Source organism: Trichosurus vulpecula, chromosome 6 (genome assembly GCF_011100635.1).
Source record: "Trichosurus vulpecula isolate mTriVul1 chromosome 6, mTriVul1.pri, whole genome shotgun sequence".
In the NCBI taxonomy this organism is placed as follows: Eukaryota; Metazoa; Chordata; class Mammalia; order Diprotodontia; family Phalangeridae; genus Trichosurus; species Trichosurus vulpecula.
In genome coordinates, this window is record NC_050578.1 from 284,338,290 (window position 1) to 284,363,078 (window position 24,789).

The 24,789-nt window shown below is 54.8% G+C and overlaps 2 protein-coding genes across 2 annotated transcripts; both read left to right on the top strand.

Moving 5' to 3' along the window:
* Positions 1–2,026: 2,026 nt before the first annotated feature.
* Positions 2,027–4,391, top strand: SCT (secretin). The gene is made up of 6 exons (XM_036765344.1): positions 2,027–2,151; positions 2,652–2,817; positions 3,361–3,465; positions 3,611–3,712; positions 3,951–4,073; positions 4,246–4,391. The coding sequence occupies exons 2-6, from the start codon at positions 2,738–2,740 to the stop codon at positions 4,382–4,384; spliced, it is 549 nt and encodes a 182-aa protein (XP_036621239.1). The 5' UTR covers positions 2,027–2,151; positions 2,652–2,737; the 3' UTR covers positions 4,385–4,391.
* A 9,064-nt stretch (positions 4,392–13,455) lies between these two features.
* CDHR5 (cadherin related family member 5) lies at positions 13,456–23,584 on the top strand. The gene is made up of 14 exons (XM_036764151.1): positions 13,456–13,534; positions 13,830–14,008; positions 14,205–14,255; positions 14,341–14,433; positions 14,534–14,635; positions 15,149–15,259; positions 15,615–15,785; positions 16,655–16,745; positions 16,885–16,982; positions 18,330–18,539; positions 18,660–18,773; positions 18,853–18,937; positions 21,020–21,183; positions 22,677–23,584. The coding sequence occupies exons 1-14, from the start codon at positions 13,459–13,461 to the stop codon at positions 23,544–23,546; spliced, it is 2,415 nt and encodes an 804-aa protein (XP_036620046.1). The 5' UTR covers positions 13,456–13,458; the 3' UTR covers positions 23,547–23,584.
* Positions 23,585–24,789: the final 1,205 nt, after the last annotated feature.

Below are 24,789 nucleotides of genomic sequence, written 5' to 3' on the forward strand. Positions count from 1 at the left end.
CCCAACATACACACACGCACGCACGCACACAACCGCCCCCCTTCCCGAGTCCCACCAGCCACCTTGCAGAGATGCCAGAAATGAAGGCCGGGGCCCAGAGGCACTGAGACACCAGGGTCCTTCGCTTCCGAATACTGCGGAGTCGAGGCTCTTAAAGGGCGGGATACTCTGGGAATCTGGGAAAGATCTTGGTATGGAGGCAGGGGCAAGACCTTGGGAAGTCCCCATTGGTCATTAGATCCATAACACAAGTGGGGAAACTAAGGCACCGTGAGCCCAGGGTGCTGTCGGCCAAAGGACCTAAGAATGTTGTTCGGTCTTTCCAGTCGCCTCCGACTCTTCGTCACCCCATTCGGGGTTTTCTCGGCAAAGATACAGAAGTGGTTTGTCATTTCCTTCAGCTCATTTTACAGATGAGGAAACTGAGGCAAACGGTGAAGTGACTTGTCCAGGGTCACATAACTAGTAAGTGTCTCAGGCCAAATTTGAAATCTGGAAGATGATGAGTCTTCCTGACTTCTGGACTGGCCCTCTATCCGTTGCACCACCTAGATGCCCTGGGCCTAGGTATACTGGTTCCCTATTTCCAAGACCAATCTTAGGCTCCAGGAGACTGCCATACCTCCGTCTCAGGTTTCTCAGGTTTTGTTGGGCTAACCTGGCATCTGGCGTTTGTGTCTATGCAGATATATGCAAAATGCATGCAAAGAAAGAGCAGAGCTGCCACCCCCTTCGGCTCTGGGCACAAGTCTGAGGGCTGGGGGGAGGGCTCAGGGAGCCAAGGCCCTCCAGGTGCCCTCTCAGGGAGAACCCACGCACTGCCACCACTCTTCTTCACTGCCTCCCCCCACCCCAGGCTGCATCTGTCCTCGCTTCCTTGAATCCTCTCTAGCTTCCTCTTCAGCAGTAAGGCTGGTCCCTCCACTTGCTTCCTATGGCCTTCCTCCCACCCATCTTTCTGAGCCAACTGGATTCCAAGGTCCTGCCTCCAGGAAGTCTTCTGGAATTCTTCTGGACCTCCCCTAGGATTCTCCTGGACCTCCCCTAGGAAGAAGGACCAGGCCAGGGGCCCTTAACTTCTCTGTGCCTCCTTGATTGTAGGCTCTTTGAGGGCAAGCACCCGGCCTCCAAAGGCGTTTCCCGCACACTAGACTTCATCAAAGTCTGTCCAGGCCAGGCAGGGTTCCTGGGACTCTTCCCCAGCTTCACTCTGGGCTCCCAGGCTGGCTGTGTCTCCTAACAGGCCTCCCTACCCTCGCTACCGCTCCACCGATCAAAGGTTTTTCGTTGTTCATCATTGGCTCTGGGATAAAACGCAAAGTGCCCGGGTCGGCCCTGCGGGCCTCTACCTCCTACCGGCTTATTTCCTATGGTTCCCCTTCACGTAGACTGTCACGGCCAAACAGGACCCTGGTGGGCCCTGTTCTCAATTTGCCCTGCCCTGCCCACTCTGCCATCATCTCTGCCCTGTGGGTCCATCTCTCCTCCAAGTCTCCTCTGGGCTGAGCTGCTCTCCCCTTCCCTGTTTTGCCAAGAGACCTTGGGCTGCTCTCCCTTGGGCTCCATCGCACTGCACCTGGCATCGAACTTCGTGCGACTCTCCTGTCATGTAAAGACAGACCGAGGCGGACACTGGGCCCACACTTAGAAGTTCCCATATCCATCTCCAGGCATTGCCGGTCAGCCGATCCGCCCCAATCCCTGCAAAGCCTCAATCTGGTCTTTGGGACCAGGAAGGGATGAGATGGGACTGGGTGGGGCCATCGATACACAGCAGCAGATCTCAGCTCCCGCAGCCAGGGGCCGGGCACCTGGGCCTGGCTGGAATGACAGCTGGAGGGGCGGCCTTGACCTTCCCGGCCGATCGATGGCCCCGGACCAACTGTTTGCGAAGTCGCCGGAGCGGAAACTGTGGAGCCTCCGAAAGGGCACCGGGCGGGCGTGGGGGCGGGGAGTAGAGGAACCCTGGCGCCCCAAACCTCCGCCTCCGCCCTCGATGTCCCGGGCCCAAGGGGAATTTATACCGAGCAGGCCCTGGAGCCAAGCACTGGTGTCGGGCGTCCCGCCTCGAAGCAGTAGGCGGAGGAAGAGGGCAGAGGACAGAGGACTCCGCTTGCAGCTGAAATTCAGCGAGCGTCTCGCCTAGGCTCGGTGAGGAGCCAGCGGACTGCGGGAGGCGGGAGCTGAGCTGGGTAGGGAGAGCGGCCCGCGGCTCCCTGGCGAGGCATTCTCCGGCTCTCCCCCTGGGTCTCCGGGTCTCTGTCTCTCCCTGCGTCTCTGGGTCTCTATCTCTCCCTGTGTCTTCAGGTCTTCTGTCTCCCACTGTCCAGATCACTCTCTCTCCCACTGTCTCCGGGTCTGTCTCTCCCTGTGTCTCCAGTTCTCTGTCTCCCAGTGTCTCCCCGCCCCTCTGAGACCTCTATGGCTCGCCCTTCCTTTTCCTATCTCTCTCGGTTTTACCGTCTCTGTCTCGTCTGTCCGCTAGTCTCCGTCTCTGTGAATTCCTTCGCGGTCTCTAGATCTCTTTACGTCTCTGGCTCCTTCGCTTTGTCCGTTCCCGCCCCTCAGTTCATCTCCCTGATCCGGATCTCGGATCCCCGAGCTTTGCTGCCCAGTTCAATCCCCCTAATCTCCGGTTCTCTCCTTCTTAGGCTTCCTGCCTCTGTGCAATCCGGGAGCTTGGCTGCTTGGACATTCCTAGTATCCCATATCTCCTGCCCCTCAGACCCCAGTCCCCATGGCCAGAGGAATCTGGGCCCTTGCGATCCTCGCTGCCTTCTTGATCCAAGGCTTCTCTTCGCTCCCGGCTCCCCAGAGGTGAGCCCCAACCTCACCCCACTCCCCTACCCCGGCTCCCCTAACCCCGTGGCGAGGGATTGGCAGACGGCAACAGATTATGGGCTCGGGGCTCCCGGGAACTGATCAGAGAGTGGACCATCCTCCCCTTCCCTTTCTGGGTTGTGTCCTGGGCTGAGGTTGCCTGGTCTAACTCTAGCTCACATGAGCCTGACAGGCTCCAGACCACCTGGAACTCAGGGTTGGGCGGGTGGGGGAAGCAGGGCAGGGCCTGAGAGCCTAGATTAACGCTCCACAAAGGAACAAAAGGACCAAGCTACGCAGTCACAAAGGTAATTACATAGTTAACCACGAACTCGCTTCTTTCAATCCTCCCGCTGATTTGGGGGGCTGCAACCGAGGCTCTCAGGTAGAACCACCGCAGATGCGGATGTGTGGAGCGCGCCTTCCCCATACCACTGCGGGGATGTAATGGCCCCCAGAGGTGACCATCCCACCCAGAATCTCCTCCCTCGATCTGTCCCTCCACCCTACCCTCATACACACCCCTTGGGTTCTCGGTAGGGCTCAGCGCCACACGGACGGTGCCTTCACAAGCGAGCTAAGCCGCCTTAGGGAGAGCGCTTTCGTTCAGAGCTTGGTCCGTGCGCTAGTCGGCCTGGGGCCCAGGTGAGCTCCACCCCCGGGGCGTTCGGGGAGGGGTGAAGGGAGCCGAGGGAAAGGGAAGAGGGGCGGACCCGGGCATGACTGCTGCTGCGGCTACCTACCCAGTCCGGCCCCAAGCCCCTGCCTCTCTGCCTCCCCGCCTCCCCAGGACCCAGAGACACTCGGATGGCACCTTTACCAGCGAGCTCAGTAAAATAAGAGGGACTGCCCAGGTGCACCGGCTTATACAGCAGCTGGTGGGTAAGCGCAGGTGAGAGCCGCGGGTGCGCGCCTGCAAGCTCCCACTTCCACACTTCCCTCCCCCAACCAAGACTCCTCCTCCCCCACACCGAAGTTCATTACAGCCTGGGGGTGTACACACACACACACACACACACACACACACTCACTCACTCTCTCACTAGCCCCACCCAATTCCTAACACTTCCAGACATCTACAAGACTGTGACTTTTTTCTACCTTTCTCTTTTTCTTTTATGGCCTGGAAGGTCAGTCAGAGCCCCAGAAAAGGCCACTGGAAGGAGCTCCACGGGGAAAAATGGGCCCCCAGTTCCCTCCTGGGAGGATTCACTTTGCCTGAAGTGGCTGCCTCTGTTCCTCGCACAGGATGGGTAAATGACCCCCCGCCCCGCTTTTCCACTGGAGCGCAGTGGGGGTTCCTACCTCCCCTCCTCTTCGTTCCGCCCCAAGATCATCCTGTCCTGTCCTTCCGGAAGGTTTCTCGGCGGATGGGTCTCAGTCTCCTACGCCGTCTCACGAGCTCCTCTTGTTACGTCTTCACAGTGCAGTCCTTCGAGGAACATCCACCAGGAGTGCCTGTCCCTTGCTTCTCGAAGCTATTCCTTGGCCAGAGGCTGAGCCTGAAAGGAAAGGAGCCTTTGTGTGGGAGGGGACTCAGAGCCAAAGAAATTGGCGTCTATGATTCAATAATAAAGAAGCATCTGATGCACAGACAGCCGGGCTAGTGTGACCTGGGGGTACGGGACGGGGCGGGAGGGCCATTAGAGGGAAGTAGCTCCGAGGAGCAGAACAGGGCTTGCAAACACGCATTTTTATACTCCAGGCGCTGCCACACCCTTTGAGGTCAATTCCTATCGCTGAGAATGGGACAGGGAAACTGAGGCACAAGGGACAATGTAAGGAGGCTGGTTGAAGGGACTGGGGCCCTTTGGTCTGGAGAAGCCTCAAGGGGTTTCTTCTGCTCGTGTTCCTTTCATCATCACCTGAGAGATATCTCCAAGAACCCCAAGGGCTGTCCCATGCAGGAAAGATGACTCTAATTCTGTTTGGTCCTGGAAGGCAGACTCAGGAGCAGCATAGGGAAAGGGCAAAGAGACTGATATAGGCTTGATATGTCTGGGAAAATGGGCTCCCCTTTTCTGGAGGTCTTTAAGCCAAGGCCCATGGCCGATGGATGCTTTCTTGGCTATGGGCTGGACCAGACCACTTGGAGGTGCCTTTTTTTGAGTTGCTAAAGGGATTGGGGAGGAGGAGGCTGCCTCCCAAGGACTGAGCTGGCTGGACCCATCGGTCCTCTGCTGGGCCCCTCACTGTACTGGACCACAGCAAAGATGTGGCAAATCCCCTTCCTTGCCTGAAATCCCTCCCTCTCCCTAAGGGGTCACTTGCTGGGGGGTAGGGACCAAAAGCGGGGCCTCTCCCATTCTCCCTGCTAGTAGACACAGCCACTGAGGATGTGTCAGTTCCCAAGAACTCCCTAACACCTTCTGGGCTGAGCAGGGCCACAACCACTTTGCAGGTCAGTACCCTCTCCTCACATCCCCCAGTCAGTCTTCTCGAGGAGACCAGCCCACAGGGGCAGGAGAGCTAGAAGGACACTCAGGAACTCCAACTGCCCCTCTTCTCCTTGCTCCTGCTTACTGAGGCCTGGAAAGCTTCTCCTTATCTGGGGCTGGTGCCTGCCCCTGCAATGGCCTCCCCCCACCCCCAGCCCCTTGGCTCCTGGTTTGACCTCTGCAGTCAAGCAGACTAAGTTCCCACCTCCTCCACAGGGCAGCCTGTCTCCCACCTCCCAGGCTCTGTTCCTTTCATTGGTGCCCATTGGAGGCCCCAAAGCCAAGCCCCAGCCTTGTCTGTTGGTTTGTTAACAAGTGTTTCTTAGGGGACTATTTTCTGCCAGGCCCTGGGGATGCAGATGAGAGAGTACAGAACAGGCCTGCTCTGCAAGGGCTCACCTCCTATCAGAGGAGATGATATGCACAAATATTAACACATACATGATGAATACATGGCAGGAGGAGGGGCATTCATAGCTCAGTTTCCATTTCATTGTCTTAATCTTGGGGACTGGTCTCAAGCAGGGGGATTAGGGTGGTTAAGCTTGGGCTTCAGGATTCCAGCAGGGTTCCAGTCCTTTTCCCTGGGGTTGCTTCCCACTTCCTGGTTCTGCCCCCCTCCCTCCCACCCATGTCACCAGCTCTGGCCTTCCCATCCACATCCCCTGGGTCCCAGACACTGACATTCCTAGGGAGTAATTCCTCTGCTCCAACAGGCAGACACCCTCCAACCTTCCTCCCCACCCAGGTTCCTCTGCTGCCAGGCTTCTCTCCTCCCAGGATGTTCTTCTCACTCCCGTAGGAGCTGGGGGCCATACCACAGGGAATCCCAGAATGCCCATCCCCCTCCTCAGGAACTACTGCCTTCATCATTGGCACCTTCTATCTTCCCTTCCCACATGCCCCCTCGGGGAACATTCTTCTGTTGGCTTCCTGGTGAAGTCCTGTCCTCTCCAGTGATCTCTTGTGTGGCCTGGGACAAACTCTCTTGCCTTTTCTGAGTTTCGGATTCTTGTAAAATAGCTCTGAGCCAATGGCCTGAAATTTCCAGAAATGCCCACATGCCTATGTCCCTGCCCCCAAACTGGCTGCACCTTCCCCCAGGCCACCGTTTGACATCTTCTGTTCACTCTGTGCTGGCCAGACCTGTGACCTCCAAGCCACTATCCTCCCACCCCACAAGTTCAGTAGCTGGTTCGTCTGCCCCCTAACCCTGCCCCTTGACACCCAGATTCCTGTTACCTCTGCTTCCAGTCTTGCAAAGTGTAGTGCAAGTTCAACCGTGTGTAGTCACATGTCAGACACATACTACTGACTTTGCCTCAGGGGCTGCCAAGTCTGGCTGTGGCTTTCCCAGGGCCAAGTATGCAGGGACTCTTCCCCCTGCCCCCCATTCTGGACACTAGAGGGTCTGAGATGGCATTCACTTTGGAGGTTGCCTTGCCACTGTTGATTCATCATAATCTTGCAGTCTCCGCCATAATTCTCAGGTAATTTTTAGGCAAATTACTACCTAGGCACACCTCCTCCACCTTGGACTTAGGAAGGTAATTTTTTGGATCCAAATGGCTTTTACATCGATTCCTGCTAAATTCTAGCTGATTTAATTCTTCCCCAAGGCGGTCAACTCCATTAGATTATGTATCAATAGCTTTACGATTGAAAAAGAGCTGGCATTCAGCCAGGATTGCAAACCAATTTGTATCCCTGAGGGGGAGGGACTCTTGCTATGATTGTTCCCTTTCACTGGGTGTCATCCGACCATGAACAAGCTTGAGGCGTGTGGATCCGCAGCCCCCCACAGCGAAGGGGCTATCCGAGGTCTTTTTGATGTCAGGGCCCGGGCTGCAGATTTTCAAAATTTTAAACTTACCAAACCTTCCCAAAATGAAAGTTTCTATATTCAAAACAGAACAAAAAAGATTAATTCCAAGCGAGACCACAAATCAATATTGCACACATTCAGCTTGTTTTTATGACATAATAAATTCAACAAATTACTTTAAAATCAGTCCTGCTCCCCTTTCCTTTCGACCTCTCTTCCGTTCTCTTCAATGCTTCCTTTTAACCCTATCCCTAGCTTTCTTCCCTGCTCCCCTTCCGATGAAAAGAAGATAAATACAATCCCTGTGACAAATAGGCTTAGTCGAGCAGAATGAATCTACCCACTTGTCCTGTCTAAAACGATCCTATGCCCCCTCAGCCAGAGCAGGGGCACCATGTTCCGTCCCAGGCCTTCTGGCTTGTGGTCCCGGTCATTGCATTGATCAGATTTCGGAAGTCTTGCAAAGTCGTTTTTTTCTACAAGGTCATTCTTAGCGCAGAAACTGTCCTCCGGGTTCTGTTCATTTCACTCTGTGTCCGTTCATAGAAGTCTTTCTTTCCGGGCTTCTCCATTTATTTCTCATGACACAACATTATTCCATGGTATTCCTAGACCATGATCTGTCTGCTTATTCAACTCCTTCATTCCCAGCTCGTTTATCACTGAAGGACCTTGGGAGTGGTATTTCTTCCCAGCTCAGGAAGGGAAGACGCCATCTCTGCACCTGAACTGGAGGGCCAGATGTCCACCAAAACAGCAGCAGATTTGACTCTTTCTGGAGACGGATGAGGATCAAAGGAGTTAGAGAAAGTGAGTGGCCACTGGAGGAGGGCACTCCCGGGTCCTCTCACCGAAAGCCTGGTGGCTGGCAGCCTTGCGCTACGCCTCAGGAGAGAATTCCAGAAGGAGTGACTGGACAAGGGCGCCACCTGCTGGAACTCTGGTGACCGGCTTGTTTTCTGTTTTTGTTTCCATTACAGCGCGCATTTATATAGCGCTTTAAGATTTGAAAGCCACTTTACGAACATCTCATTTTTTTAAAGTGTTATCTCTTAAAAATATTTTGATAACTGTGTTTCCGTATAACTGGTTGCCGTTGTAATCCTATGCACTTTCCTTTTCTTATTTAAAATCAAAGGGATCCATAGGTTTCCCCAAACTAGCAGTCAATCTGTCAGTCAACAAGCATTTATTAAGCACCCACAAGGCGCCAGGCACGGTGCCAAGTGCTGGGGATACAAAGAAGGCAAAAGACAATTCCTGCCTTTCAGGGGTTCCCAGTCTAATGAAGAGACAACAGGTAAGCTAGAGACAGGAAAAACAGTACATCAACAGTACCTGGTGGTTCCGAGCTCTAATGGGTCAGAAGGATGGGTGAGGGGAGCTATCAGAGGGAAGCTAGTGTGGGGCAAGACATGCTTTGGCCTTCAGAACTGGGGAAAAGTTGTATTAATTGGGTACATGCATTATAAAACAAGGAAGGAGGGAAACATGGATTTCCTTTTTTTTCTTTAGTCATGCAAAACATTTCCGTATTAGTCATGCTGTGAAAGAAAACAAGACAAAAAACCCACTTCAAGAAAAAGAGTAAAAAAAAAGTCTGCTTCAATCTGTGTTCGGACATCACCAGGTCTTTCTCTGGGGATGGACAGCATTGTTCATCATAAGTCCTCCAGAGTTGTCTCGGATCATTGTATTGGTGAGAATAGCTAAGTCATTCATGGCTGATCGTCTTACAATATTTCCGCGACTTTGTACACAGGACATTTCACTTTACGTGAGCTCGTGTAAGTCTTTTATTTAATTAAGATTTTTATTTTTATTTTACAAAACTCAGTTCTGCATGATCCTGAGTTCCAGCTTTTCTTCCCCCCTCCCCGCCCCCTCCCCAAGACAGCATGGAATCCGATATATCTTCTACATATAACTTCACATTGAACTTATTTACATAATAGTCAAGTTGTAAAGAAGAATTATTACCAATGGAATGAATCATGAGAAAGAAGAAACAAAACAAAAAAACAAAAACAAAAGAGAGAAAAAAAAACAAAAGAAAAAAAAGGAGAGTAAACAGCTTGCCTCAATCTGCATTCAGTCTCCATAGTTCTTTCTCTGGATGTAGATATCTCTCTCTCCCTCGTGAGGCCTTTGGAGTTGTCTTTGAACTTTGTATTGCTGAGAAGAGCTAAGTCATCACAGAATCAATGTATCTATGGTTGTGTACAATGTTCTCCTAGTTCTGCTCCACTCACTCAGCATTATCTCGTGTAGGTTTTTCCAGGGTAGTATTGAATGGGATGGATAATTGTGAAGACTTCACAGCGTATGTCTAAGGGAGTAGGAGAGGTTTGGGGATTTGGCTTTGTGATTTTGGAAGGTCAGGGCCTGGAACTGTGGGCACCCCTTCCCCCTCTCTCTCAGATGTTAGAAGATAATGAACTTCCTGTGAGCTATCTGTTCTCTGCTCCAGGAAGGTCTCTCCTCTTCCCCCACCCCATTTCTTCTCCTAGACTTTCAGATGCCACCCTGGCAGTTGAGTTCCGATAGGGAAAAACCTGAATGGACTGGATCAACCTTGGTCCTCTGTGTAGTTTTCTCGCCTAGACTGTCAGCCCACTTCCCAGCCAATGGTGAGAAGGGATAGAGGTGGGTGGGGATCTTTTTCATTAAAGAGTATAAATTAAGGCAGGTTCCCTTTTACCTTGCCTCCTCCATTATGGAGGTGTGCCCAAATCTTGCAAGGTTTGTGAAATAAATTTACTTCGTTTCTTCTAAGGATGTCTCTCCTATTATTTAAAAATCCTGTCCCATACAGTATGAAGTCCATATCTTCCCCATTTCTTATAGCACGATAGTATTCCATTACCTTCATATACCACAATTTGTTCAGCCATTCCCCAATTGGTGGATATCCCCTCCCTATGATTCCAATTTTTTGCCCCAGAAATGAGCTGCTAGAAATATTTTTGTGCACATGGGTCCTTTTCCTTTTTGCTTTTTATCTCTTTCAGCATGTAGATCTCGCAGTGGTTGGTTGGTTGTTTTAATTCGTTCTCAAAGAGGACCAAAGTGACACCACTATGTTAGAGTCAAGTTTCAGTGTGACCAACTGTGGACGGTCAGACTGATACAAACTTGGAGTGCTCTACCACAGGTTGGGCACAAATAATCCATGTGAACATTTGGGGATGATTCTCTAAATTTGCGCATCTTGCATTTCTTTTGAGCTACTTGAGTTCTGCTTCATTCCTAGAGAAAGCACAATAATGTCTCTTATGCCAGTGTCTCCCGTGATCAATTCCAAAGTTCTTAAGAGAGACCTTGAGGGTGTCCTTCTATTGCTTCTTCTGACCACCATGTGAAGGCTTGCCCTGTGTGAGTTCTCCATAAAATAGTCTTTTTGGCAAGCTTACATTTTGCATTCGAACATTGTGGCCAGCCAGAGTATGCATAGTTTTGTAGCCCTTTGGGCATAGTTCCAAATTGCTCTACAGAATGGCTGGATCAGTTTACAACTCCACCAACAATGCATTAATGTTTCACTTTTCCCATATCCACTCCAACATTGATCACTCTCCTTTGCTGTCCTATTAGCCAATCTAATAGGTATGAGGTAGTACCTCAGAATTTTTAATTTTCATTTTTTCCAATCAATGCTGAGTTAGAACATTTCTTCATATGGCTATAGATAGCTTTCATTACTTCATCTGAAAACTGTTCATATCTTTTGGTCATTTATCAGTTGGGGGATGACTCTTTTTTAAATTTGACTCAGTTCTTGATATTTTTGAGAAATGAGGCCTTTATCAGAGAAACTTTCTTCAAGTTTTTTTCACAGTTATTATTGCTAACTGTATTTCCCTCCATTCTATTTCTCCCTCTCATTTATTCTATTCTCTCTCTCCTTTCACTCTGTTTTGCTTCTGATTACCGCCTCCCCCAACCCTCCCTTTTATCAGCCCTCCCCCTCCCTTCTCTTAGCCCCTTCCCCTCCTACTTTCCTGTAGCATAAGATAGATTTCTATACCCAACTGGGTGTGTATGTTATTCCCTCTTTGAGCCAATTCTTATGAAAGTAAAGTTCACTCCCTCTCCCTCACTCCCCCTCCTCCTCTCCACTGTAAAAGCTTTTTCTTGCCTCTTTTATGTGACATAACTTACCCCATTCTGCTTCTCCCTTTCTCTTTCTCCCAGGACATTTCTCTCTCACCCCTTAATTTTATTTTTTTAGATATCATCCCTTCATTTTCAACTCACACCTGTGCTCTCTGCATATACTCCTTTTAATTGCCCTACTAAACAGAAAGTTCTTATGAGATACAAATATCATCTTCCATGGAGGAATGTAAACAGTTTAACCTTATTAAGTCCCTTATGATTTCCCTTTCCTATTAACCTTTCTGTGCTTCTCTGGAGTCTTGTATTTGAAAGTCAAATTTTCTATTCAGCTCTGGTCTTTGCACCGAGAGTGCTTGAAAGTCCTCTGTCTCATTGAATATCTTCTTTTTTCCCCTGAAGGATTATATTCAGACTTGCTGGATAAGTGATTTTTGGTTGTAATCCTATCTCCTTTGTCCTCCAGAATAGCCTATGCCAAGTGCGGGCACAGCAACAGAAATCTGCCTCAGTGCTAGCAAAGAGACCCCTGCAATCTCCCTCCAACTAGCTGCCTTCTCCCCTCCCCTTTCCTGCCTACTTTCTAAGTTGTCTTTGGCTGGAAAGATTATTTCACCCCATCCTTTTGTGGGTTCTGCTGCTCCAGGAATTGTTTTGTGGCACTATTTAAAGGTGTTTTGAGGCAAGTAGCTGCCTTTTCTCCGCAGTCTTGGCTCCGCCCCTCTCCTTCAAAACACACACTTATTAAGCACCTACAAGATACCAGGCACTGTGCTAAGTACTTTACAAATATTATCTCCTTTGATCCTCATAATAACCTTGGGAGGAGGTGCCATTATTATCCCTGTTTTACAGTTGAGGAAACTGAGGCTGAGGATAAGTGACTTGCCAGAGTCACATAGGTAAAAAGCCTCTGAGGCAACATTTGAACTCACATCTTCCGGACTCCAGTGACACTGAGCTGCACCTATGACTTCCTTTGCATCATTTTCCTAGACAAGGGGAGAGCGGCTATCAGCAAATATTCCCACTTACTTCTTTGGCTCTCTACCCTGACCCCCAGCACAGACATTCCTATTGGGACATGGCCTCCATTTCAGATGGGGCTGCCAATGGAACCACTTGAGAAAATTCTAGTTTTTCTAGCTGGTGAATGAAACAAGAGTACAAAAGGAGTCAGTGATTCAACCAAAGGAAAATGGGAAAAGGAAATCTATGGTCCCACATCTTGTGTCCTCAGAGACAGCTTGAAGAGGCAGCTAGCCTTTCTCAGGTGCCTACTATGTGCCTGGCATTGTGTTAAGCCAGGGGTGGGGAACTTCCCCACATGTGGCCCTCTAGGTCCTCAAGTGTGGCCCTTTGACTGAATCCAAACTTCACAGAGAAGTTGAGAACGGCTGGTTGACAATTTTGCAAACTTTAAATCACTATAGAAATGTGAGTTACTGTTTTTGGTTGTTTTTGAGTGATTCAGTTCATAACAAAAATCAGAAAATTTAAAAGGCCTCACTGCCAGAGCGCCTATGCACATGTCCATTGCCCCCCTCCCATGCCTGAAATGAGCAGCCTGCCTCCCCTCCTGGCCCCCAACCCTCCCCCTCTTTCATACAAACAGCCTCCGGGGTCATTCTCAATGGAGGGAGGCCTCACGCTCTCATGCCTTCCCAAGGATCGAGTCCCTGCTGGCACAGCAAGGGAAGGGAGAAAGTTCTTTTTTCAGCACTTGAGGCCACTAACTAGTTAATGGTCTGAATCCCAGGGTAACAGGCTGGATGATCCTGAAGAATGGGCTGCCCAGAGGAGGCCCCTGAAGAACAAAGGTCCCCCCAGATCTTCTGGACTCAGAGATGTGGGTCCAGGGCACACTTTCATTTCCTCATGTGTGCAGCGAGTAGGGACAAAGGGCAGGGATCTTCTGATTCCCCACAACCCAGACACCAGCTCTGGCTCCCCAACTCCTCCCCAGGACCGGGGCCAGTCAGATGACAGCATCCCAGGCTCCCTGTTCTGGGGCGCTGGGAAGGCTGAAACCTTGGGGGTGGGGGCGTGTCAGAGTAGCCCCCCCCCCTCCCCAGCCCTGGCTGGAGGCGCCATAAATAATCGTCATTTGCTGGACTCAAAGGTCGCTCTTGGTTCCTTAGTGCCAGGAGAGCAGCAGGGCAGGGCAGGGCAGGTGGGCCAAGCCAGGCTGAAGGATCTTTTCTCCCCTTCCTTGGAGGCTCCTGGGGTGGGTGGTGGGGGCTGAGCTGCTCCCCCACCATGGAGGTCTCTGGGTGGGCCCTGGGGCTTCTACCGCTGCTACTGCTTCTCCCCGGAGCTGAGAGCCAGACCCAGGGTAGTAGAGTTGAACGAAAGGCAGGACTGGTGGGGAGGGAGTCAGGGTCCTGGGGGTCAGGGAGGTGGGGGGAGAGGAGAGGCTAGGAAGAGGGGGCTGGGAGGAGGAGGGGTTTGGGGAGGAGAGGCTGGAGTGTAGGAGGGGCTTGGAATGGAGAGGCTGGGGGCAGGGTGCTGGGGGGGGAAGACAGGCTGGGGGCAGGGATGGAGGGGGTTCCAGGAGAATTCAAGTCAGTGCTGATTCAGAGTGGGAATTCCCTCCCCCCCTTTCCCCCCCCCCCCCCACTCCACCACAGTGTGCTCTGTGAACCAGGAGTTGTTCTCTGTGAAAGAGAATGAGCTCCCTCCGAATCCCCTAGCCACAGTCTCGGCACCCCTGGGGCAGACAGTGGTTGTGGGTGATTCGTCCAATCCTAAGGACATCTTCGATATTGTGAATGGTGAGCTGTGGCTCACCAGGGCCCCCGATTATGAGGTGAGCCAGGAGCCAGCCCCTGGGCCCTTCCCCTCCTTTCCTCCCCCTCCTGGGTCCTCAAGAACCACCCCACTTCAGGAAGGGAGGTGGGAAGAGGGCTTCCCCCTCAATCGGTCACTCCAGAGTGTGGATGGCCCAGGGGCCTAGCTTGTTTGGGGAATGACCAGTTCCACATTCCCTTCTTCCTCCCACCCAGACACAGAGTGTGTTGACTGCCATCCTGGAGTGCAAAGAAGGGTCCACTGTGGTGAGTGTGGGGACGGGGCATCTGGATGGGGAAGTGGGTCAGGCTGGAGTGATAACCTCGACCTCTAACCCCTGGCTTGTCCCAGGTGACCACACTGCCCGTGATTGTGGAGGTCCTCAATGTCAACGATATGGCTCCCGTGTTTCCCTTTTCCAGCAAGGCCTGGAATGTCAGCGAGGTGAGCTATGTGATGCACAGGGCGATTGTGGTGGGGACCGGGGTTTGAACCAGGGATGGAGCTGAGCTGTTCCCGCTCAACCTCCCCATATTCTGTATAGGACACCAACGTGGGGACCACTGTCATCCCAGCCACAGAACTGACAGCCACAGATGAGGATGGAGACACGCTTTTCTACAGTCTCTTAGGGCAGAGCCCCCCGGTCAGTTGAGCTGGCTTCCTCCTGAGAGCCCTTCTTCTCTCCCAGCCCCTCCAGGAGGACCCCAGAGCACCCTCCTCCCTCCCCCAACCCCTCTGGGAGGTCCCCAGAGGGCCCTGTCCCTCCCCCAACACCTCCAGAAGAACCCCAGAGCATCCTCCTCCTCTCCCAACACCTCCAGGGGACCCCAGAGCACCCTCTCCCTCCCCCAACCCCGCCAGGAGAAACACAGAGCATCTTCCTCCTCTCCCAGTCCCTCCAGAAGGACCCCAGAGCACTCTCCTCCTCTCCTAGTCCCTCCAGGAGGACCCCAGAGGACCCTCTCCCAGCCCCTCCAAGACCACCCCTGAGCACCCTTCTCCCCCCCCCCCCACCCCCGACTCCCAGCCAGAGCCTGGTGCTAGGCTCCAGCTGAGGTATATGACTCAGCCACTTGCCTAGGGTGGGGGGGGGAGGGAGCCTTAGACTCCAGCTGACTGCTCCTTGACTGTCTTGCCCCCTCCACCCCTGCAACAGGATGCAGACCTGGTTTTCTCCCTGGCTGGAGTTAACTTCCCCGCCCTTCAGCTGGTCCAGGCTCTGGACTACGAGAAGAACCCAATCATGGTCCTCCACCTTCTGGCCAGGGTGAGTTCCTTCCCCTCCTGGACCCCCAAGGAACCTGGCTGTGTGATCCTAGGCAGTCTTGGCCCCTGTCTAGGCCTTGGCTTCCCCCTCTATAAAATGGGGGGCTCTTCCTCAGGCTCTTTGAGCTCTCGGAGCTCTATTTTTCTATGCCCTGAAGCCTTTGGGCACTTAGATGGCAGACCCAAGATGGCACAGTTTATGCCCAGTGACCCCCAGCCCCCAAACAGGCCTCTTTATCCCCTAAGGCCAGGGGCTTTGAAGGGGACCACAGAAAGGAGTACCCCAACACCAGCACGGGGTGGTCAGCCAGGTCCTCCTGCATCCCACTCAAGTGTGGTTGGGGGCTCTGCCACAGGACACTCTGGAGCCAGAAGTGGAGCCTAGTCACACCGCCACAGCCACAGTCATAATCCAAGTGATGCCTGCAGACATGCGCCCTCCATGGTTCTTACCCTGTGTGTACACTGATGGGCGAATCTGCGTCCATGCACAGTACCAAGGAGCTGTGCCCACTGGTTCTGTCCTGGTAATGGCCATGCCTGGGGAAGGGGGAGGGAGAAGAGCAGGGGTGGTGGGCATCTCTCCTCACATGCACTCTCCTCCCAACCACCCATGCTCAGGTGACCAGGACGGAGGGCCAGTGAAGGACTCCCACAGAGTCCATCTCTGGGGCTCCAAACTGACCCCAGCTGGGCTTGGTGGAGTTCCTGCAAAGACTGAGCAGTGACAGGACCTTCCTGCCAAGAAAGCAGGACTGAGGCCACTGGTGGGCATGTCTGGGAGGCTACAGGAGGAACTTCCTTGACAACCTGGGCCAAATTAAGAGAGAAAAGAGTTATTAAGTGACTAGGGGTGGAGACTGTTCGCATTCAGAGTCTGACATTCAGCAGTCAGGTTTGGGCCTTTCCTCTCTGAGCCTCTGCCTGCCCAAGTAAGAGGTTGTGAGCTCATGGCCAAAGTTCTTGGCCTGACTAGAGAGGCGGGCAGCTGGGAGGAGGATGAGGAGAGCCTTGGAGACCCCAGACCCCTTGGAGATGCTTGTGCCCAGAACCTCCCTTTCCTGCATGTTCCCAACCCCAGTGAAGCCCAGGGCCAGTCCCTAGCCCTAGTCATTTAATAACAATTTTCTTCCTAATACGGCCTAGGTTCTCAAGGAAGTTCCCCTCATAGCCTCCTAGATATACCCACCAGTGGCCTCATCGCTGCCTCCTTGGCAGAAAACTCTGGGCACTGCTCACTCCCTGCAGGAACTTTGCACAGGCCAATTAGGGTCAGCTTGGGACTCAAGAGATGGACACTGCAGAAAGCCACCAGCCCTCCCTCCTAGCCAGTCTGTGTGAGGGAAGCTGGATCAGGGATACCACCCCCACTGGTTCTCCTCCTACCCTCCTCTAGACATCACCCCTGACCTTCGAACCTGGGCCTGTATACGCTATCGATGGAGACACTGCCATCAATGAACCAATCGGATACAGCATTATTGAGGGTGAGATCCGCCCCCGCCCCTCTGCCATCAGAGCCCAGGCCCTCTGAACTGCCTGACCACTACCATTCCTCTGGTTTGAAGAGGGGGTAGGCACAGAGATGACTGACTGAAGGTGACCTCCCCCTCACATCTTCCCCAGGGAACACAGATGATACATTTCAGATTGGTGTGGACTCGGGCAACATCACCATGGCCAAAGCTGTCCCTGACCCCAAGACCTTCAATCTGCTAGTCCAGGTGAGAAGCAGGTCTGGGTGCTACTCCCCTCTCTAGACTATGTCCTCCCTGACCGGGTGGGTATCCCTCCAGCTCTGGCCTGGGCCTCTCTTTCACCTTATCAGCTCCCGTGGATTCAATGATGACCTCTGTGCTGAGAATTCTCCAATCTATCTTTCCTGCCCCCACTTCCCAGCTGACCTTCAATCTTCTAACTGCCCTGCAGACATCTTGAACTGGACATAGACATCTGAAACTCAAAGTGTCCAAAACTGAACTCATTCTCTTTCCCCCTAAACCTTCCGTATTAGTATGGAGGGCACCACCCTCTTCCAAGTCCCTCAGGCTCCCAATCTAGGCATTATCCTTGGACCTCTCATTCTCACTCCCCAGATCCAATATGGTGGCCAAAGCCTGCAGATTTCCCCTCCGCAGCACCTCTCAAATACACCCCCTTCTCTCCTCTGACTCTGCCCCAACCCTGACGCAGGCTCTTATCTCCTCACTCCTGGACTGTTACAATAACTTACTGCTTCAGTCTCTCCCTGCTCTAATCCACTCTCCATTCAGCCACCAAAGTGATTTTCCTAAAGAACAGGTCTGATAATACCACCCCCTACTCAGTAAACTCTAAGGCCTTCTTATACCTCCAGGAGGAAATATAAAACCTTTTTTTCTGGCATTCAGAGCCCTTCATAACTTGCCTGCTCCCTTTCCAGTTTTCCTATACCTTCCTCTCCCACGCTACTCTTTGAGGCCCCACCTCTCTGCCTCCCAGTTGTTCCATGAACAAGACCCTCCATCTCTGGGCTCTGGGAACTTTCTCTGGCCATTTCACACTGCTCCCCCCCACCACCGCCTACAGGAAGCCTTCCCCATCCCCTCTATTCCAGGACCTCCCCTTGGTTAATTTCCAATTTATCCTACCTGGAGCTTTCTTTGTATCGATTTACATGTTGTCTCCCCCATTAGATTGTCCTTGAGGGGAAGGACCCTCTTTTGCCTCTTGTATCTCCAATGTTTAGTACAGCTCCTGGCACTCAGTAGGTACTTAATACACGTTGATGGACTGACTGCCTATCCTTCCCCACGGGTGTGCTCCAGGGGACTACTGTTTCACAGTGCTTGAGGCCCAGGGACTGAGATCCAGAGCCAGTTTGGGGAAGCTAGCTTCTCCCCATGAGGGTTCTTTGTCACAGGGCCCCAAAGTCATGGCTGTGGTCTCCATCGTGCCCAGTCCCCACTCCTGCCTTATTCTGGGTGATGCTCTGGCTCTTGGGGTTTCCCTCTGTCTCTGACGATGGATGGGGCCTTTCAGGGCCCTGTGGGGAGCTCAGTCTGTGTCTTGGTTTCCTGTGTTGTCCCTAGGCTCAACAGCAAGTGCACACGGGAAGCTATTCTGTGACTCAGGTCACCATCCAGGCAGTGGCTGGGCAGCTGTACCCACCTCGATTCCCCCAGGCCCTATACCGAGGCTGGGTGCCCCCAGGCACTGGCGTCAATGTCGCTGTGAGAGATGCAGAAGACCCTGAGAAGGAGCTGAGGCTCAGAGCTGAGGATGACGACTTCCCAGCAGGTGTAAGGAAGAAGGATATCCTGGGGGGGGAGGCGGACAGAGCTGGGGGGGCTGGAGGGGGTCTCCTGAGGGCATGAGGGAGGGGGACTGGGATGCACTCATCCCAACATCCTGTCTCGCAGGTGCCCAATTCAGGCCTCCAGTACCGAATCACCAACAGCTCGGCCTTCAGGATGTCTGGGGAGGTTGTTCGGACCAATGATACGGTGGGGCCCCCGCAGGTGCTTTACCTGGAGGTAGGTTCCGTCCCAGGGACCAGTGCCTTTGGGAGGGGAGGGCAGGGGACAGAGCTGACCAGCCTGCTCCCTCCCTCAGGCTGAGGTCTTGGATGAGCTGACCTCGGAGAAGGATACCACCACCATTGAGATCCTTGTCCAAGACACAAAGCCCACCCCTCCAGGTAGTGCCCCCTCTCAGACCCTCAGGGCAGGCACAGCTAAGCCAGGCCCCAAGGTCAGGCCCATAGAGTCCCTGCGTTCCTGGGGGTGAGGGCGGGATGCATCGGAGCACAGTCCCTGACCTCAAGGAGCCGAGATCAACTCGTATGGGAGCCTAGGGTGGAGGCTGGAGTTTGGTCCCTGGTGACACTGAGCCTCCCGTCCCCAGCTGTAGGCGGGACGACCTCAGTGCCCCTGCTTCCCTCGGCTACCAGCAGCCCTTGGACCCCCGCCCCCCCATCACCTGGGTCTTCCCCAGAGTCCACGACTCAGGGAAGGGGTACAAAGACCTTTCCAACCTCGAGGAGCACCCCAACCAGACCTCCCATCCAGGACTCCCCAAAGTCCCCCAGCCCTTCCCCTACCCTGACCCTCCCCAACTCAGGCACCACCGTGAAACCCGCGACCACGCCCCCTACCCAGGGGCTCCCCGGCCCTGGCCCTGCTCCCACTCTGGTTCCCCCACACTCAGGCACCACCGTGAAACCCGCGACCACGCCCCCTACCCAGGGGCCCCCCGGCCCTGGCCCTGCTCCCACTCTGGTTCCCCCACACTCAGGCACCACCGTGAAACCCGCGACCACGCCCCCTACCCAGGGGCCCCCCGGCCCTGGCCCTGCCCCCACTCTGGTCCCCCCACACTCAGGCACCACCGTGAAACCCGCGACCACGCCCCCTACCCAGGGGCCCCCCGGCCCTGGCCCTGCTTCCACCCTGGTTCCCCCACACTCAGGCACCACCGTGAAACCCGCGACCACGCCCACTACCCAGGGGCCCCCCGGCCCTGGCCCTGCCCCCACCCTGGTCCCCCCACACTCAGGCACCACCGTGAAACCCGCGACCACGCCCACTACCCAGGGGCCCCCCGGCCCTGGCCCTGCCCCCACTCTGGTCCCCCCACACTCAGGCACCACCGTGAAATCCGCGACCACGCCCCCTACCCAGGGGCCCCCCGGCCCTGGCCCTGCTCCCACCCTGGTTCCCCCACACTCAGGCACCACCGTGAAACCCGCGACCACGCCCCCTACCCAGGGGCCCCCCGGCCCTGGCCCTGCTCCCACCCTGGTTCCCCCACACTCAGGCACCACCGTGAAACCCGCGACCACGCCCCCTACCCAGGGGCCCCCCGGCCCTGGCCCTGCCCCCACCCTGGTCCCCCCACACTCAGGCACCACCGTGAAACCCGCGACCACGCCCACTACCCAGGGGCCCCCCGGCCCTGGCCCTGCTCCCACCCTGGTTCCCCCACACTCAGGCACCACCGTGAAACCCGCGACCACGCCCACTACCCAGGGGCCCCCCGGCCCTGGCCCTGCCCCCACCCTGGTCCCCCCACACTCAGGCACCACCGTGAAACCCGCGACCACGCCCACTACCCAGGGGCCCCCCGGCCCTGGCCCTGCTCCCACCCTGGTCCCCCCACACTCAGGCACCACCGTGAAACCCGCGACCACGCCCCCTACCCAGGGACCCCCAGATCCCCCAAGCCCTGGCCCCTCTGGGGACTCCCAGACTGGAGCACCAGGGGGGATCATAGGAGAAACATCCGCAGCACCTGGTGGACTATCTTCAGAGCCAAGTGTCTCATCAACAACCTCTCCAGGGCCCACTGCACCCTCCAGGCCCACAGGTGGTGCCCCCCTTCATCAGTGCCATCCCCCCAGGTTCCCTCCCTGCAACCTGGTGCAGAGCTACCCCTCATAGCCAGAGGACGAGATCTCTTATCTGGTTAGGTGGCCAGCCGAGCTGCCCCCTGGGGATACGCCCTGACACCTTGGTTGCTCCCCTGCCCTCCCCTGTCCTCCCTCTCCTAGGTGGTTTATGACACTATGTGACACAGGCCAGACTGGGCCTAAAGTCCTGGGCTGGCCCCGCCCTGTGGGGAGGGCATACCTGGCTCCAGATGTCTCTGGCCAGTGGGTGGGGGGAGGGGGCTGGGCAGGGACCTGCCATCCCCCCATATGACCCTAGGCTCTCCAGCTGGGGCCAGATGAGGGGCTCCCAGCCCCTAGAGAAGGCTGGAGGCTGGCTGCTGTCTCTGCCAGGTGGCTCCCCAGGAGGCCAGGAGCAGCAGAGGTCCACAGTGAATGAGATGGCCATCCTGGGAGGGGTGCTGGGAGCCCTGCTCTTCCTGTCCCTGGTCCTGCTGGGAGTCTTCATCTATAAGCACGATAGGTGCCAGAAGTGTGGTCTCAGCAGCAAGCATGGGGTGAGGCCCGCTCAGGAACAGAGATGCAGGGGTGGGAGTGGGGGGGGTGGGGTGGGAGACAGACAGCAGGGATTCAGAGGTAAGAGAGAGGGAGAGGAGAGGATAGAGAGATTGGGAGAGGCAGAGACAAGAGAGACAGAGAGAGGGAGGGGAGAGGATAGAGAGATTGGGAGAGGCAGAGACAAGAGAGACAGAGAGAGAGGGAGGGAAGAGGATAGAGAGATCAAGAGAGACAGAGACAGAGAGAGAGGGAGGGAAGAGGATAGAGAGATTGGGAGAGGCAGAGACAAGAGAGACAGAGAGAAAGGGAGGGAAGAGGATAGAGAGATTGGGAGAGGCAGAAACAAGAGAGAGGAGAGGAGAGAGAGATCAGGAGAGACAGAGACAAGAGAGACAGAGAGAGGGAGGGAAGAGGATAGAGAGATTGGGAGAGACAGAAACAAGAGAGAGAGAGGAGAGGATAGAGAGATCAAGAGAGACAGAGAGAGGGAGAGGAGAGGATAGAGAGATTGGGAGAGACAGAAACAAGAGAGACAGAGAGAGAGGGAGGGAAGAGGGTAGAGAGATTGGGAGAGGCAGAGACAAGAGAGACAGAGAGAGGGAGGGGAGAGGATAGAGAGATTGGGAGAGGCAGAGACAAGAGAGACAGAGAGAGGGAGGGAAGAGGATAGAGAGATTGGGAGAGGCAGAAACAAGAGAGAGAGAGGAGAGGATAGAGAGATCAGGAGAGACAGAAACAAGAGAGAGAGAGGAGAGGATAGAGAGATCAAAAGAGACAGAGACAAGAGAGACAGAGAGAGGGAGGGGAGAGGATAGAGAGATTGGGAGAGGCAGAGACAAGAGAGACAGAGAGAGAGGGAGGGAAGAGGATAGAGAGATCAGGAGAGACAGAGAGGGAGGGGAGGGATTGGGAGGGGAGAGCACAGAGACTGGGACAGACAGAGACAAGAGAGACAGAGAGAAGGAGGGGAGAGAGCAGAGATCAGAAGAAGAGATGAGGCCCAGAGACACACAGGAGGGATCCAGAGACAAGAGATGGAGACAGGCAAGAACTTTTCTCTGGAAGGGATAAAGATGTAGGTGACGCAGAGGCACAAGACATCTAGACAGAATCAAGTGAGAGGAGAGACAGCGGAGAGAGAAAGCGCTCCACAGCTGTTATCTCCTTGGATTCTTCCAGCAACCCTGGGAAGGAGGTGCTGATATTATCCCCATTTTAGAGATAGAGCAACTGAGGCAGGCAAAGGGGAAGTCAGCTTGCTCAGGGGCAACATCTAGGAAGTGTCTGAGGTGGGATTTGAACTCAGGTCTTCCTGACTCCAGGCCTACATAGGAAAGAAGAATCAGTGAAATAGACATAAAAGCTGACAGGTGAGGCTAGAGAGAGAGACACCAACAAGGTGCTGGGAGACAGAGCCTTGAAGGAAGGGAATGGGGGAGGTTTTGGGGGCTGACACCTTGGCACCTCACTATTTGCATCTCTCCTCCCATAGATCGACTTACAGGACTCAGGGTATGACAACAAAACATTCCAAGCCCAGGAGTCAGGCCACTGGGCGGCCTTGGCCAGCCCTAGCCCAGAGCTGGGGCTTGGACCTCAGCCCCTCAAGGATGACTCCCCAGGGGGGCCCAGCAGTGGCCCAGACCCGCCACCTGAGGTCGAGACACCCAGCCCTGTGGTTGGAGAGGCCGAGGAGGAGAAGGGGGAGGCCAGAGATGAGGGGAGCCTCGGAACCAGTAAAGAGGGGCCTATGAGGTCTATCTTGACCAAGGAGCGGAAGTCAGAGGATGGAGGGTACAAAGCTGTGTGGTTTGGGGAGGACATTGGTGCCCAGGCAGATGTGGTGGTCATCAACAGCCCAGTGGCCGAGGAGCCCATGGTGGTGCCAGAGGAGCCTGAGGAGCCTGAGGAGCTCGATATGGTCCTGGTGGTGTCTGAGGAGCCTGAGGAACTCCTGATGGCATCTGTAGAGCCCCAGTTGCTCTCGGTGGTGCCCAAGGAGCCGCCCAAGGAGCCACCCAAGGAGCCCATGGTAGTGCCCGAGGAAGAGCCTGAGGAGCCCATGGTGATGCCTGAGGAAGAGCCCATGGCACCCGTGGTGGTGCCCAGGGAGCCTGTGGAGGAGCCCAAGGAAGAGCCTGAGGAGCCTGAGGAGGAGCCCGAGGAGGACCCCAAGGAGCCTGTGGTGGCACCTGAGGAAGAGTCTGAGGAGCCTGTAGTGGCATCCGAGGAAGAGCCCAGGGAGGAGTCCAAGGTTGACCAGAGCAATGTAGAAGCAAATAAGAGTGGGGACAGGGAAATGCAGATACAGCCAACCTCGGCTGAGGACGAACCAGCCCCCGAGGCCAACAGCCCACCCTAATGGGGCCGAGTCCCAGCTGAGGTCTCTGGGCCTCCCTCATGGTGTGCCACTCCCCTTCCACGGCTTGGACATGAGGGAGTCGGGGGAGTGATGCAGACCAAGCTGCTCCCCCACCCTGCTCTGGGCCCCTCATGCCTGTGCATTCCTAGGTCTGGCTCTGGCCATGGCCCGGACTTGTTGGGTCTCTGGGCCCCAAATTAAAAAGTGCTGAGCTGAAGGTGCCTCTGAGTTCTGGCAGCCCCACCTGGGTTTCAGTTTCTCTGCCTTCAGGGGCAGCTTCCTATAAACCCAGGGGCCACATCCTCTTCCCAGGGTTCCCCCCTTCCCCACCCTGCCCCACTTCAGGGCCCCCAATCCTGTCCCAAATCTCCAGCCTCTTACACTTGCCTAGCTGCCCAGTGGTCCTCAGTGACTCCATCACAGTCCCAGGCAGGCTCCTCCCCGGCTGCCCGTGGTCAGCTTGGACATGGTGCAGCCTGGTCCGGCCCACCTTGGTCCCAGGTCCCCTGCCTGCCCCAGCTCCCACTGGACCCAAACCTGGCCTGAAATCATGAAATCTGAATGAGCTGGGCCTCAGGCCCCACTCCCTGACATGGCCTTCGGCCCCTACCCCCAGCTGTTCCCAGCCCCATGGGCCTATTGGCCACTCCCAGCCCGGGACATTATCTGATCCCCAGACTATGGAGGGAAGGAAGTGATTCTGAGAAAGCCGGCTGCCCCTTTCTGTTCCTCTTTTCGGGGGCTAACGGGTGGGGAGGACACCAGCTGGCCTTGGCTTGGGGAGGGTGCTCGGGCCAGTTTGCTCCTCTGCGGCTCTGAGCACTGGCCTGCTCGGTCCGGCTGGGGCAGGTGTAGATCCCCGGCTAAGGGGAAGAATGGGAGAGAAGACAAAGTGTAACCGGAGGAAGGGCCAGTCTAGGGACTGTTCCTGACCCAGGGATCCAGGGTTCACACTCCCGAAGTGAGGAAGACTTAGCGCACACCTGAGAATCTGCAGAGGGGTGGGGCCACTAGTAAGCACCAACTAGCAGACAAGAAAGCTACGCTAAGTCATCTCTCGGGGCCTGGAGTCCAGAAGACCAGAGTTCAAATCCAGGCTCAGACACTTACTAGCTGTGTGACCCTGGACAAGTCACTGAATGTTCTGTCTGCCTCGAACTGTAAAACGGGGTCAACAACAGCCCTTCACCCCCCCCAGCCCCGCCCAGTGTTTGTGAGGATTAAATATGATCCTGCTCAGCCA

Coding starts and splice junctions, on each gene's coding strand:
- CDHR5 (XM_036764151.1), top strand. CDS start 13,459: ATGGAGGTCTCTGGGTGGGCCCTGGGGCTTCTACCGCTGCTACTGCTT. Junction 14,256..14,340: donor GCAAAGAAGGGTCCACTGTG/GTGAGTGTGGGG, acceptor GGCTTGTCCCAG/GTGACCACACTGCCCGTGAT. Junction 15,260..15,614: donor TCCTCCACCTTCTGGCCAGG/GTGAGTTCCTTC, acceptor GCTCTGCCACAG/GACACTCTGGAGCCAGAAGT.
- SCT (XM_036765344.1), top strand. CDS start 2,738: ATGGCCAGAGGAATCTGGGCCCTTGCGATCCTCGCTGCCTTCTTGATC. Junction 3,466..3,610: donor CTAGTCGGCCTGGGGCCCAG/GTGAGCTCCACC, acceptor CCGCCTCCCCAG/GACCCAGAGACACTCGGATG. Junction 4,074..4,245: donor CTGTTCCTCGCACAGGATGG/GTAAATGACCCC, acceptor ACGTCTTCACAG/TGCAGTCCTTCGAGGAACAT.